Source organism: Cardiocondyla obscurior, linkage group LG11 (genome assembly GCF_019399895.1).
Source record: "Cardiocondyla obscurior isolate alpha-2009 linkage group LG11, Cobs3.1, whole genome shotgun sequence".
NCBI lineage: Eukaryota > Metazoa > Arthropoda > Insecta > Hymenoptera > Formicidae > Cardiocondyla > Cardiocondyla obscurior.
In genome coordinates this window covers 98,072-118,002 of record NC_091874.1, presented here as the reverse complement: position 1 = coordinate 118,002, position 19,931 = coordinate 98,072, and the positions used below count along the sequence as shown (strand labels likewise).

Here is a 19,931-nt window from a genome sequence, read left to right as displayed (position 1 = left end):
TATTTTCTGCGCCTTCTCTTGTTTCTTTATAGCGAATTACCGTCGTCTTTTGTTTTACTTTAATAATCTGCTAACAGTTAAATTAAGTTTATGTATAATTCGGTCAACTGCTCGTGAATTCCCTCTCATATTTCTACATTTTTCCTACGCGAAAGTAAAGATATAACGTAGAAATAAAGATAATACTAAATTCACTTTGTTTTCAATCGTAAAGCCAATAACGAACTATCTCTATGTGGTATTTAGCTTTTAGGATGTGAATAAACTCAAATTAATTCGCTCACTACCTGCAGACGTAAACAAACTCTAAAAATTAACTAGTAGCATGAACATCCTTTTCACCGGTGTACACGAAAGTTACTTCCCGTGCTCGCCGCAGCTGATGCGAGCAACATGGGTACGGACGACGGCGTGGGCCGCAGCCCTTCAACGAGATAGATTAACATTGTCGATATGTCGTCGATGTCGATCAACATTCGTGACACGGGAACGCATTTGTCGTATATCTGCTAACGGAGTAGCGTTTCACGATTGACAATATACGAGTTGTTCCGCACGAGGTTACGAGACGCACTTAGGAAACATTCGAGCGAAGAAAATTTATATAATTAAGGAAATAAGTGGATATACATTTTCTACCAATTCCATTAACTTTGTGGTGTCAAACCGATTCTTGTACGATAATATCTCTAAGGCAATGCGTGTTTTGTATGATTAAAAAAATTTTAATGGTATATCGTGATAAGCAAAAAATTATAAAAATTTTTTTTAATTATCTGTCATTTAATTTAATTGTTTGGTGTTGCAAATTGATATGTACCAATAAGCGCAGACTCGCAAAAGTTTCCATTTATTATCTATACTACTTTGATTCATTCGATAATGTCGCTGATACGGTTATCTAGCTCTCTGATATAGTATATTCGGTGTAAAATTTTGAAAGCAAGTACTTCCATTTACAATTAGATATCAATGCTCGATTTTCCAAAATAAAGGCAACGAGGAAATTCAATGAAAATTATTAATATACATAAGTCTACTTAATTTTATCGCTCTGTAATTGCAATCGATAACGCAGTGACGAGTATCAATCATAATTCCGGCAAAGGCATGCATAGCCACGGATACGACGAGACTCGTTAAAAAGCTCTTTGCCTCCATTATTCTTCTTATTCGCCTTTTGTTCTCTCTTCCGCGGCCCTCTTCTCCTTTGAGCTAATAATGACTGAACATGATCCATGTTAGAAAGCTTCCAACCGCTTCGAGTGCGGCGCAGTCGAGTGCATTGCGGATAAGCTTCCATTTCGTTCTCCGCTATTGCCAACGAGATACCATTAAAAACCGCTAGTTTTACGAGAGTTTACATAGTTGGAAAAGTTTACCGTGCACAAATGCCTTCTCGGCAAATATTACTGCCAGTATAAAAAGCAATAGGTCAAAACAAGCATAGATCACAAGGGAAGCTCAGTCACGAGAAAAACAGATAACATCATCGTACATGTGATATTTCTATAATGTATATCCACGAAACAATTACGAATTGTACAATTAATTGTAAACTATAAAAGTTTAATGGAGATTAAATGCATGAACTCTAAATTATATAAAATTCAAATATATTAAATGGCAAAAAAATATTCGATGTAAAACTTACTCGTCAATTTTTAATCATATAATTAAATCACATTTGTAAAGCATATTTTGTGAGAGATATTAAAAGATTTAAATAAATAAATATAACAATTTAATAATTTTTATATTATTGTTAAATAAATTTTTAATCGTAGCAAAATATAAAAAATAAAATTAATATATATTTGAATTTTGTTATAAATAAAAGATGGTTCATCTTTAACAGGCAAGAAGCTCTTTGTGTCCGCAAAATGGCACAACAAAAATGCAATAAAAATGCTTCTGACAGAAAAGAGGATAAAGGATGAAAGGCAGATGCTTGGGTATTGGCGCGAAATGGGAACGAATAAATTGATTCGTCCGTTCGGGACGATACTTGATCGATTATCGAAATAATGAACGCCAGTTTCCGCGACATGAAGAGCCCATTGCGGTGCATTCTGCGCCGGGAAGACTGCGGCGGGCTATTAATACGGTTGCGTGCGTTTTTTTTCTGTTACAGACCGGCCTCGTGAATGAACGCGAGATGGACGTCTGAATCGAAACCGTCATGGCCCCATTTCTATTGATCCTGCCGTTGCTGGCATCGGTGCGCTACCTGATACAGCCGATCGGTAAGCGATGCTCCTCTTCAACGTTCGCTCGCCGGAAAAATGCAACGGCATCGCGAAAAAGCAGCAAGCGCGGGTATCGTGCAATTTGAATACCTCGCTTTTAGAAAGCTTAAATTCTTAGGAAATCCGGTATTTGTTCGATAATCTATTGACACTTTAAACAAATTACCGTGATTAACGATCGTGCTCGCTCACATTATTCGAATCAACAATAAGACCAGAATCGACAAGTGCGCTTGAAATTCACAAATGCGTGTAAAGTGCTCTTTCATATATATATATTTTAATTAAAATTAAAATAGAAACATTTTTAAGTAGATAATAAAATTTCCAATAGTAATCACTTTAATTTATTGATATTGTTATAGAAATTTTTTTTTTTTTTTACGATAATTGCAAACTTTTATTTCTGTGCATCATATAAATGTAAAACATAGTTTTAGTTCGATATCAATTGTTGCAAATAATCTTTAATAATCTTATAAACTTATACGAGCAGTTGCATTACCATTTACGTATGACGCAGAGAATATTAATGGAGAATGCGAATGATATCAAACGACCTTTGATAACTACCGAGATGTTTCCGATAGAGGATTTAGGCAACCCCTCGCGTATTCGTGGAAGCCGAACGGAACTTCGTTGTTTCCCATCCGCGATTTATGGTCTTCGTGCGCTAACGAGTTCCTCTCTCGTGTGATAAGAATCGTCTCGATAACAGTTAATAGCTAGAACAAGGGGCAAAGAGGAGGAAGAAGAAAAGAAGATAAATGAGAATTAGGGAAACTAAAAATATCGGTAGGCCTATCATTTCTCGATTTATCACTACATGAAAACAAATAATGAACATTATGTTAAGCGTAATTTCCGATAACAATAAATTAAAGACGAGAAAAAGAGCGAAAGAAAGAGAGGAACGAGCGTGTATAAAATAAAAATAAAAAAAAAAAAAAAAAATTCTCAGGTTTACATGTACATTTCACGAAATTCGGACATACGTAATGGATTTCTACCATTTTAACTTGAATGTTAAAATATTATAAAGCTAGCTAAAATTATATTCTTATTGATGCACTGTGAATTTCTGCGCTATTTCCATACGTTAAATCCAACAAGCCATAAAGCAAATGTCTCTCGAATACGAGCAGTCGAATTATACCTACGCGTTAAACCATGAAAACGTCAATTTCATCTATTTCATTATTCTTTATGTGTCCGACAGATTATCGAGCACGAATAAGCGCGAAAATGCCCAAATGGCGTGCCGCAACTTACACCCCATATAACGTTGTCTTGCTTACGTTAACACGGATTTATCGCCGAGCGCAAATTTAGAACGAAACTTTAACGCGCCTTAGCGCACATTTTCGTGAATGCACCGCGTGTATGAAAACCGCAACGAAAATAAACGCTTTTAGCCGCAAGGCGTTGCTAGTTAATTTACGGTGCGAAGATCCTGGTACTTGCATAAGACAGAGGTACAAATCTTAGAACACACATAGGTTGTTTATTCGGAGCGAGACGACAAGATGCTAGTCAAACAACATGTCAAATATATCTACTACGTTTAACATCTTAATTTTAATTAAACATTGCAAAAGTTCTATCTTAATATTCAAATATTATCATTGCAGAACACTAACAGTAATTAGCATGATATGCATTTTAATATACGTATGTTAATATCAATTTGTTTTCGAATTTTTAGTCACGTAAAATCAACTATTACGAGAGCAGTGCGCGATTTTATTTTGTAAGTTTGAACGTTCCGGGCCATTTAACTTGGAACGAAGATAATGTTCCGCATCTTTCGTGCCGGAGAATAACTTGCTAAGAAAAATTCTTTTATAACCGTTGCATCGGATATCCGGAACAAATCGATTGCCGATACTACACGGAAAGGCTTCGATTCGCGCGCTTCAAGGCAGTTCTGTTAGGATGGTGTATCGGACCTGGTTCTTACTACGATAATGCACGATACTGCGACAGTAGTCAGAGAGAAATACGAGAGAAGCCGACGCAACTTATTGCATCCGCAGATGCGATCCCGTATAATCGCGGAAAGGCAGTTTCAGGAGGGGAGGAAAAAGGGGGTATAGCGAGCGAATGCGATGCGATGGAACTAGAAAATTCCGGTGCAACGTGCGCCTCATTTCATACGTCGACGTCTAAATCGTAACGCCCCATGTGTACAGTATTCCCTAGGAACGTCCGTTCTTTAGTAGGTCACATCCCTCGACTGCGTTTCTAGATCTTGCGGTGTTCCGTTACAATACAAATTCGCATTACACGTACATCGCGAAGTAACCGCGTACGAATTGAGATATCTGCATACCGGTTATACCTTATTTACGTAGATAACGCGTTTTAAGAAATATTAATATCAAGATAAAAAGATGAAATTTTTTAAATCTGAGCTACATATCTACATCTTTTTATCACATATTTGTGTAATATAATTCAATCAATTGCAACTGTCTAATATCTCCTAAATAATTATTAAAAATTATAATCGACCGAGAACATCTTTTAAACACAAAGTCGCCTAAATATAGGTACGCACGCAACATAATTCGACATCTTTCGTTAACTGTCGAAAATAACATCAAGCTGCTCTACGCTGCCTAATAAAATCGTAGCATTACAAAATAAGAGAAAGCAGCGAGATGTAAAAAGCATCATTTCCGACAAGGCGAGAAGCAATGGGAGCGTGCACAAGTAAACGAAACTGCCGTCGTTGGTTTAACTGCAGCATAGCTAGTGCGGTAATGACGAGTAAACTTAGTTTGTAGTAAGCTCTACGAGACCGAATATATCCTACGATTAGCTTCATTATTTATTAAAAAAATATCAAGAAATCGCTATGTAATTTAATTTACTGTAAAATATAAAAATTACATTGATTTAATAAAATATGTTTATTCTCGAAAAACTTTTAAGAGATATTTCTTGTAACTTGTGCATTTCAATATTTCATCGCAATTTATTGTAATAATAAAAATATATTTTTCGGCGTGTATAAAAATTCGCTACTCGCGATAATCTTGCGCGAGGCAATGACTGAAAACAACAAACGCACGCCGTCTAGTCGCGGAAAGTTAATTTAATATTAAAAGTTCAATATTAAAATTAATGAGATAATATTGATAAAACTTAATTGTAGGTACATACTTAATAGACGTTTAACAGAAGTTAATTATTTGTTTTTCAATAAGAATTCTTATTAATTAAATGTGAAATTGTTGAGATTCACGATGAAAATTTAACTTTTGCCCCCATTTTACTTACAGCCCGATACTTTATTTGTTGAAACTAAATATTAAATTGCATAATAATAAAAATATCTTCTGACTTAATAGGTACTTATTCTTAATACTAAATACGGAATATGCTCTACACTTTATAAATATACACGTTTATTAAACAGGGATTCTATTATTCGTATAAACCGCAGGGTATATTTTCAGCGATAAACTCATTTCCTTAAATGCTAATTGCCCGTGTGAATAATTAATAAATTTTCGTCTGATCAGAGAAATATTATTCTTTAAAGCATTTTTATATAAAACTAGAACAATCCGTACGCGCGCTATTTTTCAATATAATTTAATTTTTATATTCCAAAAGAAAACCAATCCAAAGGATGTTTTACTGAATTAAAAAAAAAAAAACCTGGTTTAATTTATAATATTATTGTGCATAAATTTAAACGAAATTCCTTATTGAGATATCCACGTCAAAGTACGTGTACTTTCAGATTTCATATTTACGTGTGCACACATCTATGTTAAAACCAAAAGAGCATTAAATTTAAACGTCCGGAAATTAAATATTATCGATCTCGTTCGCGTGCGAACGAGACACGTGCACTATCAGTAATCCGGACATGCGATCCAGACCTTCTACCAATACTAAAAAATTTAATATCCTGCTAATTGCAAATATATTGTAAGAAAAACCAAGCAAAATAAGAGAAAACGATATTAAATCTCTTCGTAGCGATCTTTTAATTGCGATATTTAGAAATAATAAACTCAATATTGATAATAAAGCACTTATTATTGGAATACTACTTGAAATTAAAGAAGAGAGAAAAGAAATTAAATAAAAGATGTGAAAATTATTTTAAATAAATAAAATGGTTTCGCTTTTTATCTTCGTATTACTTATATTAATATTGATAGTTCGTACTTATGCTTCTCTTAACACTTTGATAAATTTATCGCTTACTTCACTATTAAAAAATAGAGATTATTTGTGCGATATCGAGTTCTACATAATTCTATACGTTTCAAACGCTGGTATCGGACAACAGATTTAAAAATAAATTTAAAAATCTATACACAATTTACCATAATCATCGAATATTTGGGAAGCGCAAACTGTGCAGCGACTCGCGAAAAAAAATTTTTTTCCCAAACGAACGCCGTCGGCGTCATAAACCCTGCCGATCTGAGTACAGCATCTGTGCTATACCGCACACATCGATATGCAATGCACCCACATTTAATCGTCAATTTATCGCGGCAGCCAACAGGTACATATTCAAAAATTTTCTCTAACAAATTTCGCAAATATGATTTTATTCGTCGGATCAGTTAAAATGTCTGGATTTTCTAGAAATGCATTTCAACCCGGAAACATGTGCAGACAAGAGTATTAACTTTTGTACAATTCAGTATTGAGATTTTATCGCACGAAATTATAATGTAAATTGTAATGCGCTCGTGCCACTTTTCATTCAAATATCTTTATAACATTAAAATGCAATAACGCTCTGTATTATAAATTTTATATCGCAAAAAAATATGCACCCACCCAAAAGAAATACATAAAATCGATATGATAAAAGAATTGTGGTAAAAAAGACGGAAAATAATTAAAACCATTACACTTAACTATAAATGTCGATGTATTCTAGCTGTTAATATTTCGAATTTCTTCATAAGACAATCTGTTTCAAATTTAAGAGGAGGAATGACAGGTGGGCGAATGTAAATACTATCTTTGAAATCAACGTTTCATCTAATATGGCATTATCTTAAGTATAAACAACCCACACATGAAACTGATATCGAAATGACGTGACGGTATTAAGGCACTGTATTAAAAATCGCTCCGTCTAAATAGACCTTCGCGCCGACGTCTCTCCTATGCACCCTACAAGACCTTTGTGCGATGGTGGTCAAAGCCCTTTCGTTATCGATCGCGTCCGCTCTATCGTGAATAGTTGGTAACTTTAGCCGTTGAAGTTGATCAATTGAGCGATAGCCACGACGGCGGCGTGCAGATATATTAATACATACGAAACCGTGTGTGCAAGGCGTTTAACAGCACATTAGACAATCTTTCTTTTCAAAGTGAACTCAATTGGAATAATCTTGCAACTTATTGCGTTAAAATAACGTTAGTAAACGTAAAGAACGTTACAGCAGTATTGCAATTTTCCTGCATATACCTGGAATGCTGCAATATTGGTGGAATGTTCCATGTTATCTAGATAATAATCCTCTTAACCGCAACGCGTAAGCTAATAATGATTTTATTATTACTATTAGCGCCGTTTAATCCTAGCAACGTCCGGTGGTTCTCGGCACTCGCGTTTATTGCTTTCGTAAATATTAAAGACTAGCTCGAACGGGCTGAGTTCCAGATTGGGTTATCTACGTATATATATAAAATGCATACACAATGCACGTCCACTTTGCCCGGGTGCTGTTCGCACAAGCTCGACAAGTAACTTGGCGCGATTATTCGCGCGTATTCCACGTCGTCACGTGTAAAGCACTGACGATTGTAATTAAAGCGCGAGCGGATGATTAATCGCCCGATACGGAATCGCGAGACGGAATCTTGACGCGCAACCTAACCCAGTCCTTCCATCGCTTTCACCCTTCGCCCCGCCCGCTGTCGTATTCGAAATGCAAACCCCGGCGTCGGTTGCAACTGGGTCGTCGGCAATTACGCTAGTCATTCACTCGGCTATGCAGATATAAGGGGGGGGGGAAGGAGACAAGGGATTATTGCGGTAGCGGTGGAATTTAAGATTTGCCGTGCATGTGCAAGCTGCGAAGAGGGTTGTTTTCATTCTTCGTCGGTGATATCCTTTCGACTACGGTATCACTATATTCGGGCTATCGCTATTCCGAGTTTCATTTCTCTATTCGCCGCTCGTTAAAATTTTACGCTCTCATGGCCAATCTGTGACCACCATTGAGAGAATTAATCACTTTGAAATCAGGATTTTAGGACAAGAATAATTATAATTTTTTTTTTTTTTGTTGCAATACGTAGTACAACTTATTAAAGATTTTTGTAATAAGTTTACGAATTTTGTTTAAGATGCGACAATATTTGTATTAAAAATAAAAGAATAAGAGAAAATACCCCGAGTATTTTCAGAAATTAAAATTTAAATTTCATGACTGGCACTGATTAAGAAATATATTTAAAAAGTATCATATATGTAGTACTAATAATTGGATTATATTAATTTAATTTATTTATATCTCGATAGTTATAATTGAACGTAATTAAATGGTAAAAAAAAAAGGCATTGTTTGCAGTATCTGGAGCATATCGCTTTTCATATACACGCCTGACTAGCGATGTTGACCGCATAGAGAGTCAGAGAACGCAAACCTGTTGACAAGCAACCAGAAGCAACACCTGTGACATCAGAATCCGTGTAATAATCTGTCGTTCTATATCACGGCGCAACCTCGTCAACTTGATACATACGCGAAGCATAAAATACATTTACACGTGTGCGTATATTTGACGTACTGATCTAGATCCAAAGATATTACAAGCATATGTGGCATTAAAATAAAAAAATTAAAACATTAAAAAATAAAAAATAAAAAAAGAGATTTTCTAGCCAATGGTTTTTGATGCCAGCTTATAATTTTATACGTAAACTCTGGTTCAGTAATTCCTAATCTATGAAAATTTTACATTGATTGTTTCTACGGCAATAAAATGTTATCTATAATATTATCGTTAATGTTTCACGTTAACGTTTGCCTATATCTTTCGATTTGCAACATGGTTGAAAGTTAGATACACGGACAGGTCGACAAGGAAAGTTCCGGTACACTCGTGTACCAGAAAGCTAGTAATCTCATAGAAGAGGATATACCTACAGCGAAATACTTTGCGAGCTGTCATATTATCGTTTCTGCATATGCATAAGCGCAATGGCGATGTAATGCGGCGTGTATGTCTAAAAGCGTTTCGTACTTTCTAAACACGCGGCGCTCAACACGGTAATTTCCAATAGCATTAAGTATTCTATATTCGTGGTACACTTCAGGAATTACCAGCAGGAGAGTAATTACTCTATATTAGTGCGCTCGTGTCGCGGTACTGCATTTTTTAAGTGACAGCTAAAGGCTTTCCGTCCGTGCGGTTTCTCCATAAAATTCGTTAACAATGTCGTAAAAAAATTTTACTGGGAAAGACGAGGGTAAAATTACCTTTCGCAATACGCATAAAAGTTTTTTATCAAAAATTATACTCGGAAAATACTGTGAGGTATCGCGGCGGTTCATTCCTTCTTTCAAATCCGACCGTGCGAGAAATACATCGCGGAGGACGTTTTATTCCTCGAGCCATTTGTCTCTTTACTGGACCACAATCGATAAAATCACATTTTCAGAATACTTTATCACTACGAGTGGCGCGCCGGTACGGTCGTAGGCATTGTCCAATACATTTCGAATGAGGCCCGCCGACGTTTTCCGCAAGGGAAACTACTTGGCCCGCGACGCGATAATATTTTTAACACATTCGGTCATAAAAATTCCATCTAGCGCCGACGCTCGGCGCGGATATCTCGATCCCGCGGTACCGTTCGCGTCATCGACAACCCACGTCAACACCGTATATCCACTCGAACTGACGCAATTCGGTTTACGATGTGCTTCAGTGCTCGCGCCAAGTCGTTACATACAGATCTGCGTTAACCAAAAACGGCTAGCGGCACGAGCACAAACCTTACCCGCGGGACTGACGGCGCGTGGACGACAAACATTGCTCTCGAGGAGCAATTCGCGATGTAAATCGCAAAAGAATCGACCGAGTCCCCGTTGGGGACTAAATCGCGCGTAATCGCGAAAAAATAAGTACGAAACAGCGACCGCCGGCAGGTGTACGCGCGCAAAATCGATTCACGGGGAGGAAACTTCAGGTATACCTGAATGGACTTGCGATATGGCGGGCTCTTCTCCAATTCATTTTCGTGCTCGTTCAATTCCATTTGTGTTTTGACACTCGTGTATTAAAGTCAACGCGAATAAACGAGAACGAACGACCGAGCGGGATAGATAACGGTGGAAAAAAAAAATGGATCATCTTCCGAGAGAAGCAAAATAAACAAGTAATCAGTGTTCCCCTTTCAAACGTGACTTTAAAAACATTTTTATTCCTTTATTTCAGATAATAAATTATATCATCGAATTTATTAGATAATTAATTGTCATCTCACTAACGAGACATAAATCCAATTTTTTGCTTTATGAAAACTTAATTTCGTTGAAATTTTTACGATTTAAGAGGAAAACAGTACACGTCGAATTATTCAAGTACAATCGAGTAATATATTTCAACGAATTCCTTCTCGTCATTCTCCAATATCGACGACGAAAACCGATATTTGATACGTGCTTTATGTTCATAATGCGACGATATTACCCTTGCAATGCGACGAGATATCGCGCCCATTATAAATGCTCATTATAAATATTCGATCGATAACACGTCCAACATATAAATGACCGTTCGCCCAGCATTTTAATACCGCTATTACGGATTACAACGATGAGATTGCCATTGGACGAGCGGCGTCCATGTAATTTCCTCTCGTCTCTTTATTCGTTGTTTGTATCGGGACAGGGACGCGAATCGAACTGCGCGCGATCGAATGAATATACGCAATACGCGACACAGCCATTACCGATTCGGTTGATTCTAATCTGAACTAATCATACACGTGTACGGTAACGTAATCTCCAATACCCTCGGTCTGTGTTGAGTGTAGATGTAAACGCCAGAGGGAACGCCGGAACCTCTATGCTTTGATTCAAACACGTGCGCGCTAACTGTACAGATGACTTCTTGTAATAATAAAGAGGTAAACGCATATGCCTGTCGGCAATACCTAACATTCGCAAAGGGAAACCGCAGGTCACTTGACCGGTTAATTGTACCTTCTCGCGTTAAACTTAGCCATTAGACCACACGTTATATTTGTTGAAACGAAATTGCATTTAATTAAACAGTAAAATTCTAATAGACTTTTAATCTCCTTATAACATTTTTTTTTTTCTTTTTTTTAATAAAATCCATTGATTCGAAATTAATAGAAAGCTTTCATTAAAAGTATCATGCAACTTTAAATTGTACAAAAAGCGCGTAATTTCCTGCTGAAGAGCAATTATTGTACAATGTATCGTCGAAAGAGCGCATAATTTCGTAATTCGTAACAAACTCATATTGCATCAACGAAATTTTGGTGAAGCATATCTGCACTTGCGTGCATATTATATTTGCGGATGTTTCATTTCGCATTGCATTGAAATAACATTATAATTTCAACGAAGAAAATAAATAGCATTTGTCAAGCTTCGAGTATTATGGATGAGTTTAAAAATAAGCCGTCATTATTTGCATGCTTACTAAATATGAAAATAAGATTAATTTTCTTATTTTATGCAATAATAATTTTTCATTTTTTCAAATTTTATAAAGTTTGAGGTGACATTCAACGAAAGAAAGATGTTGATTGTATAATACGCGCAATATTACAATTTATTATTAATCTGATGCATGGAGAGTAAAATATTAATTTTTCAAGTATACCTACAAAAATATATGATCACTATAGCAATCGCGAATAATAAAATTAGATATTTTTATAATTATAATATAGAAAAGAATTTTTGGAAAACTTTTTTCAATATTTTATAACGTAAATCTTGGACACCTTCCATAAATTTTTAATTATTGAATATATTTTATCATTGGAAATATTTTAACGATAAAGTTTTATTAAATAATATTCAACCTATCTAAAATTATTAGAATACTCGAAGTATCTCCAACCTTTCCACTTCAAAATCTATTTCTAATTGCGAACGTGTAAGTTTTCACGAATTCTCGAAATCTCGAATTCTCTTGTTAACGAATGTCCAATTGACTATCCATCAAAACTAATAGCTCGTTAAAACTAAAAGCGATTTAACAGCCATCTCTAGCTAATAAATGTAGAACAAGAGCATCAAGGGACTCCCAAAGATTTAACGAACATTACTTGATTGAAAAAAGGAAATTTGTCTCTTTCTCTCTTCTCATCTCTTTCTCCCGATCTAATTTACGTAACAGTTCTTTTTATCGGATTTTTACAGACGGCGCAATTGAAGGCGGATCGACAAAGGAAAGCGACTTAATTGATTCTCGCGCGAAACCGAAATTCATCAAGAGTGTTTTAGCGCAAACCGGCGGAAACGCGTTGCTGCCCTGCCAATTTAACAGTCCTGGAATAGTAAGTACACATAGCCGGCGACACGCAAATATGTACGTTTAATATGGATACACGCACCATACCGGGACATATAACGCCATTGCACGATGTACATGCACTCCACGGGCATATACATAGGTAGAATTTAGTTTGTGTGCATGATATGCCTGCACACAGAATTAGGCGACATATATTTATAGTATTTATACATATAACAATCATATTGTATCTCATGCTTCATGTAAGTGCAAGTTTCTAAGTATAACAAATACGCTCAATAATCGTGAAACTAGCCGCGCGACGTATGAATTATGTATGACTTCGGTAATTTTTGCCAATAATAGTAATCTAAAAAAAAAATTTACTGCCGAATTAATAATGGATTTTATCGAGTTAAAAAGTTCACAATATCTTTAATAAATATATTATACGCTCCGCGGATTAAGAATTTCTTATGTATTAAGGAATACATTAAAATTTCGATCTCACGGTTGTTTCCATTTTCGATAATTTGGCACGATATTGTTCCATCCATCATTCCCACGCATGTACATAAAAATTTTATAGTATAATTTTTCAGTTATCTGTCTGAAATGCAATTATATGAGATAAACTTTGCGAAAAAAAAAAAAAAGAAATTTAATTTCCGAATTAAATATATGCTTTATGTAAATATAATTATACTACATTAAGGCTTCCTAAAAAATATATACCGCCAAAGTTGCAGGCTTCGATCGTGCCTCGCGGGAAGTACAATTTTTCGTGTGCAATTTCGTTCCTTGTCGGAAATGGGTCGAGTACAGGGTGGTTTGTCTACAGGGAGGAAAGCCGGAGTTCTCGGCGTACCGACCGCTCGCGGTTGACGCTCTTGCAACATTAATGCCGCGAAATTGCATCCTAGGTAAAGGAAAGACTACCCTTTCTTCCTCTATACTCTCTTATTCAACCCTCGCGATGACCTGAGAACTAGGCCGATTACGATACAGTGAAATACAATAACGGCGTAACATTGAGGACAGATCGTGAAGATTACCGGAGACCTTCGAAGATCAATATCTGATACCAATATACCTCGTCACTTGGGTGAGATTATTAAAAGTGCAGCAAAAAAATTCCGCAACGTTGTCAACGTAAAATTGTTCGCAAATAAAAATTTAGTAATGCCGTAAAAAAATAATAAGTATATTCAAACGCAGTAATTAAGATTTTTTCCGAAACGTTAGTAGTACTAACAAACTTCAAGCTAATAAATTTTTAAAGCAAAGTAAAATGAAGAAGTATATAAAAATGTAGCGCTAACATCTTGTGCTTATTATTATTGCATCTGCTTGCATAATGCCAGCGAAATCGCGATGCACCTTCCGAGTCTGTTTGAAAATTCCACTCGCGAGGTTTGCAGGGTTAAATGAAATATTTGCGCTTATAATATAGCAAACAAAAGAACGATTAGACTTGTGGTTAGTGTTTACGTTAGCGACTGTGATTATTATTTTATAAGAAATCTTTGAACCTTTGTGTAAAAACACTTTAAGAAATTATACCTCTAAAGTTGAATAAAAATCAGGAATAGTCTCGACAACGATAACTAAGTATACATATTATTAAAAATACAATATGTATTTGTAACAAATTAATAGTAAAAAGTAACGTCGGTATTCGTGCACGTTATATGTATTCGTATCGGAATATTTAAAGTTTTTATATGCGACGAAATTTTGTGATAATGCCGCGGCAAATCAATAGATGACCCAATTTATCCCGATCTCTTTTCACGGGCCGTTTGCGAGCGCGAACAATTAGTGAGGGCCGAATTTAATGATAACCATCAGTACGCCAACAGAAATGTCGCCGTGTAATTGTCAGTGCGACCACTGTCGGCCGATCACAATTAGACCTGCCTGCAGGGTAAACTCAACAGCTATGTCGATCCAACGCGGTTAGCCGTTTGTCAGAGGCTGTCAAACTGCCGCGGTCGCGACGAAAAAAAAAGGGGGAAATCCAAATTAATTTCCTCTGCTTTCTCGACGCAGACGATTAATCCTACGCGCACGGTGTTGTGCCGGTAAAATAACGCAGCATTTAATGCAACGAGAAGGAATCATGTGCGCGCTAGGCGCGCGCTGTTTTTTAAGATACTCGAATAACAAACTAGACAAAAAAGAGTCATGCGACTCACCAATCTGCATGAGCTTCAGCGGAGTTGTTGAATTCGGCCGGTGGCTGTAACAGAAAATGGAAAATATTATTGTAGACATGCCAGTATATTAGTTATAAAATTAATAAAAAAAAATAAAAGTTTTTATTTAATATTTTATTTTAATAAATGTATATTCACCTAAGAGTTGCTCCGCCGATGCAGGATGCCCGGTCCGGGCCTGCTCCTCCTCCCAGATGGGACGTGTCGAGTCATCCTTCCGCGAACAAGTCACTCGCGAACGCGACCGGGTGAAGTTACAATCGCAAAAATTATCGATGACGTTCGCGCGTTTCTGTCCGGCACTCGCGATTTAAAAAAACCGTCCGAATACTATATGGAATTCTCGGAACGACCGACGAACCGGCTTCGGTCGTTTAATTAATAATATCGGCGGTGACGATACTTTTCTCCTTCGGATTTTTATCTAAGCAGAATTCTTATTTCGCTCAGATAAAAATCCAAAGAAGTGCTGAGCTGTAATAATATCAACGTAAATTCCATACAAATGTATGCAATTTACATTGATAGGTAAAATTAAAATTAACACAAAATATATAAATTGGTCAAGAATTTTTTTTTTAATATACTTGTATTGTTTTTAAAGACTTTATTATTTTGGGTCACCGGCGCGATGTATTAATTTTTTAATTTTATTTAATATTTATTTTATATTTTAACCTAATATGATTGTGCCGCGGATAATAGAAAATTTTTTTCCCACCCGAAATATACTATTAAGTTCTACAAAATAAAATCGTGCGACTTACGGATATGCAGCGGCGGAGTGTTGTTAAGATGATCTGTAACAAATAAATATAACAAATTAAATTATAGAGATTTCCATAATTATTTAAAAAAAAAGATTAAACGCGTCTTTGATTGTTTAAGCTTTAAAAACGGCAACGACAAAAAATAATTTATCCTTACCAGTGGGTTGCTCCGCCGGTGCCCGATGCCTATCCGAGGCCTCCTCCTCCTCTCAGTAGTGGACACTCCAACGGGGATGGTCTGAATTTTTATCTGAAACAAAAAACAGTTTTATTAGATTAGCAAAAATGATAAAAATTATACGTGCTGCGTTACAAGTAATTACAACTATTCTATGTGAAGTATTCACTTCACAGATACCCGACACGTACACGTTATTCGTCGCAAAGATTAAATCGCATTATCTAATATTGTATGATAATGTACAGTTGACTACGCACGGATACCTACATACATACATACATACGTAGCGCGAGATGTGTACGCCGCGCCCGTGACCGACCTCTACTCTCGGTCACCACTACGCAGCCATAAAAATACTTTAACAAAAAGATTTTTCAGCCTCGCGATCCTACATCACGAATGAGTGTCTCCCGAATCTATCGCGGACTCGTCGATTAAATCCCTCATCCCTCGAGCCCGAATGTAGGTACTCGTTGCGTCGTGTCGACGCTTCGTTCACGGCAAAGAGACACGAGTTTAATATACGCATGCACGTGGTTTTAACTCACTTGATATCGAAAAGGTGTAGTCGCCGGTACGCACAGTTAATGTGAGAAGATAATTAACGCCTGATTAGGTGCCTCTGGCCAGTCGATTGTGCGTAGAACTTTAATACGTACGGAGCACGTGCTGCGTACGTACGTATCACTCGGCCGCTGAACAAGGACAGAGCGTGGGTGGGGGTAGTGGGGGAATGGAGCTCGCACGCAGCACGTACGCCGCTTACCCCCCTTGCCCCTCGCCGCTCCGGCTATCTGTTCGTCTCACCTACCTCTTTCTCTCTCACTTCTACACACTTCAACGCGTTATAAAAAATTATATAGACTAAAAATTAATTATAAATTAAACCGATATCAAATTTCAAAACCTTGACAACTTACTTTCGTCCCTTTTTTTTTTAATTACTAGTTTTAAACAGGATCGGAATTTGTTCGGGAGTTAAAAATCGGGCTGATCGGTTATACGAGACGAGAAGCAAATGATTGAAGAGAGCATGCGTGCAATCTGTAACACCCCTACCGATCCGTCGGACAAAGATAAATTACTGCGGTTATCAATTTTGCCTGAAAGGGCTCGATATCATACGCTCGTCGCAACAAAATAATGAGATCAACGCATCGAAATTCGCCGGCGATCGCGCATAAGCAAGTAATCACTCTCGATTAAACTGTGTTAAATTGTCAAGAAATAAAGCCCGATTATATGTATATCGGACGATTTGATTGAACCGATTGCACATGGATCTCCCAATAAGCTCGCACAATGATACTTCTATTATTCATTTACATACGTGTTACTGTAATATACAGACAAAAAGACGACAGTGCAGAAAATATATTTCATTTTGTTTTAAATGTTCTACTAATTTCCATCATCAATAAATATATTTAACGTTACGTATTAATCGATAGAGATATCAATAGCCCAGTGCAGCAAAACTAATTAATAAAGACTTAAGAAATAATCGTACACAAATTTTATATCAAACGAAATTTATGGAAAATATTTCAAGAAGAGTTATCTATCGCAGATCGCATTGCCATGCTGTTCATGTATAAAAAGATATACTGTTGCTAATTTCGATTGCCATGCCCTGCTAGAGTCAGGTATAACTGAGCGATCGATAAGGCACGACAAAAAGCTAACAAGAAGGGAATGAAAAGTAGATACCACTAGAATGACAATGCCACTCCTGCGGTCTTTGAAGTGCCAAATTCCGGCACTTCATTCGGCGCCAGCGAGGAAATTGCATGAGAGAATTGCGTTTCCTTTGTCCTTTAAACCAGAGGGTATCGCGGGTTGCCTTTGACCTGTCGTTGACCATTACCATTCAGGCACAGGATACGTCCAATTGAGTACCCGTTCCTGTACGCTGTTGTGACAAGTCTCACGCTCACTCAGTGGTCGACGAATTATGTCCACACCCTACATTACACGTTATACGAAACGCGTAATGTATATCATATAATTTTAATACGATATAAATATTTTATTATGTTATAATTAATAAAATTATCTTATTTATAATTTTCTATATTTGATAAAATATATTTTTTTACTTTTTACTATGACACGTGAAACAAGCTTCATTATAAAATTTTTTATTGCGCCCATATAGCGTTTGACATCAGTTTAGAAATAAATTCTTTTTGTAATGTCGCAATATTAATAAAATCTCGTTTAGCAAATATAATATTTAGAATCAAATGTAGCTAAAAAGAGTATCTTTCACTATTTGAATTCGAATAAAATTTTATTTTATTTTATTTTAAATAACAAGATATTTGATATTAAAATTTTTTTAATATAAAAATACGGATTATATAATAAGAAAAAAATAAAAAAAATTATATTATTCTAAATTCCAATATCTTGATTAAATTCTATATTAAATATAACAAATATATTTTTTTTTCTAAGCCCTTAGATATTTTTTAATAAATTTATAAAAGTTTAAAAAGTAAAAGAATAATTTGAAGTTAAATAAAAAGAAAGAAAGAATTTAAGAAAAATTAATCACTGAAAGATTGAAGCATGCTGCACTTAATTTCGACATATTGCATTAATAAACATCATTTAAATTGCGTGGACATCAGTCGCATATCAATGTTACATCATTCGTCAAACCACTAACCCAGAAATGATGAAATTACGCACGGAAACGGCAAATAAATTGCATGAGGAGACATGGAAGCAGCTTTACGTTTGGCGACAGTCACTGATATAATTACAGTTTAAGCTTCGGTCCCATCATCGACTATTAGCACGTGCAAACGGAATCTAGGGCTGCTTTCTAATGCAAACGCCATATCCGGAACAGACCGGACAAATTGAGTTAAGCGTTCTTGCCAATTTGTCGACATGTCAATTTGGAACTTCCGATGAAATCCTCGCGAAAATATCCATCTTCATTAGACTAATACTTTTGTACTAAAATCGACATTTGTTTTATTTAAAGTGTGAAATACTATATTATGCGAAAGCTTGATCACCTCGGCGTTAAAATATTCTAAAGAAGACAGACAGATGTCGGGTAGGATAAAAATCTGATATACCGTATTACTTGCTTCTTTATAAAATCCTTGCGCATCGAATATTTCATCAGTTTAAGCTCTAATAAACTTTTCTATTTTAGAAAATCCATGATGAGCAATTGGTATAACCAATAATTTTCCAAATGTTCAAATTGGTTGATTAAAAAATATTTTCAATTTTCTTTACTCGGTTTCGTTATAGAATTTTTTTATTCGGAAAAAAAAGTTAAACGTACAGTGTACGCCCACAATCGATATTATCTCGGTGTCTGTAATTTCGCCATACCTAATCTCGCACTTCTGCTTTTTCGGCTTTCGAAAGTTTCGGAAAGTTTCGCTCATCGGACGAGCACGTGAACAAAGAGCGAAGATCAATTTCACGCCCGGGATGGGAAAGTGGGGTAAGTGGATAGATAAGGGCGTGAGTCCGACGTTGGGCTGGCTGCCTAAGCGAGAATGTGATCACAACGGGGGTGAGAGGAAGCTACGACGGGGGAAGGAGGGAGGAAGGAAGGAAGGAAGGAAAGAGAAGCAAAATGGCAATGGCGTGAGAAGAAGATAGGAGTCGAAATTTTCATCCTCTCCGTTTATCCGTTATCCTCGCCACCTCACTTGTTCGCCACCGACGATCTCCCTCCTGCTTCGCCTCCTCAGACCGTCTCATCCCGCTCGGCAACCTCGTTTAGAGCACACGTGCCACTGACAGCAGTTAATTACATCGCCGCGAAGTCAAAGCGTGGGACGGAGATAAAGATAGAAAGATAGAACGAGAGAGAGAGAGAGATGATAAACGGAGAAATGATAGGTTAGCGGGGAAGGAATAGCGCCCTGGACAATTGCATGCCGTTATCAAAAGTTGAAGTGACCGGAAGAACTCCCCCCACGTCCTCCAATGTGCTTCGCTGTCCTCCAGTTATCCTAGCTCGCTACCGACTTCAGTA

General features: G+C 36.4%; 1 protein-coding gene and 1 long non-coding RNA gene across 2 annotated transcripts in view; one reads left to right on the top strand and one right to left on the bottom strand.

Moving 5' to 3' along the window:
• LOC139106769 (uncharacterized) overlaps positions 1 to 19,931 on the bottom strand; it is a 149,094-nt gene that overhangs the window by 106,596 nt on the left and 22,567 nt on the right. The window contains exons 4-5 of the long non-coding RNA XR_011546414.1: positions 15,893 to 15,985; positions 15,733 to 15,765 (exon numbers count right to left, since the gene is read on the bottom strand). This is a non-coding gene — a long non-coding RNA (uncharacterized lncRNA). The remainder of the gene's footprint in view (positions 1 to 15,732; positions 15,766 to 15,892; positions 15,986 to 19,931) is intronic.
• LOC139106767 (limbic system-associated membrane protein) overlaps positions 1 to 19,931 on the top strand; it is an 80,586-nt gene that overhangs the window by 40,797 nt on the left and 19,858 nt on the right. Inside the window, exons 2-3 of the mRNA XM_070663730.1 lie at positions 2,135 to 2,246; positions 12,653 to 12,789. Coding sequence (XP_070519831.1) covers positions 2,183 to 2,246; positions 12,653 to 12,789 — 201 coding nt within the window. The 5' untranslated portion in view covers positions 2,135 to 2,182. The remainder of the gene's footprint in view (positions 1 to 2,134; positions 2,247 to 12,652; positions 12,790 to 19,931) is intronic.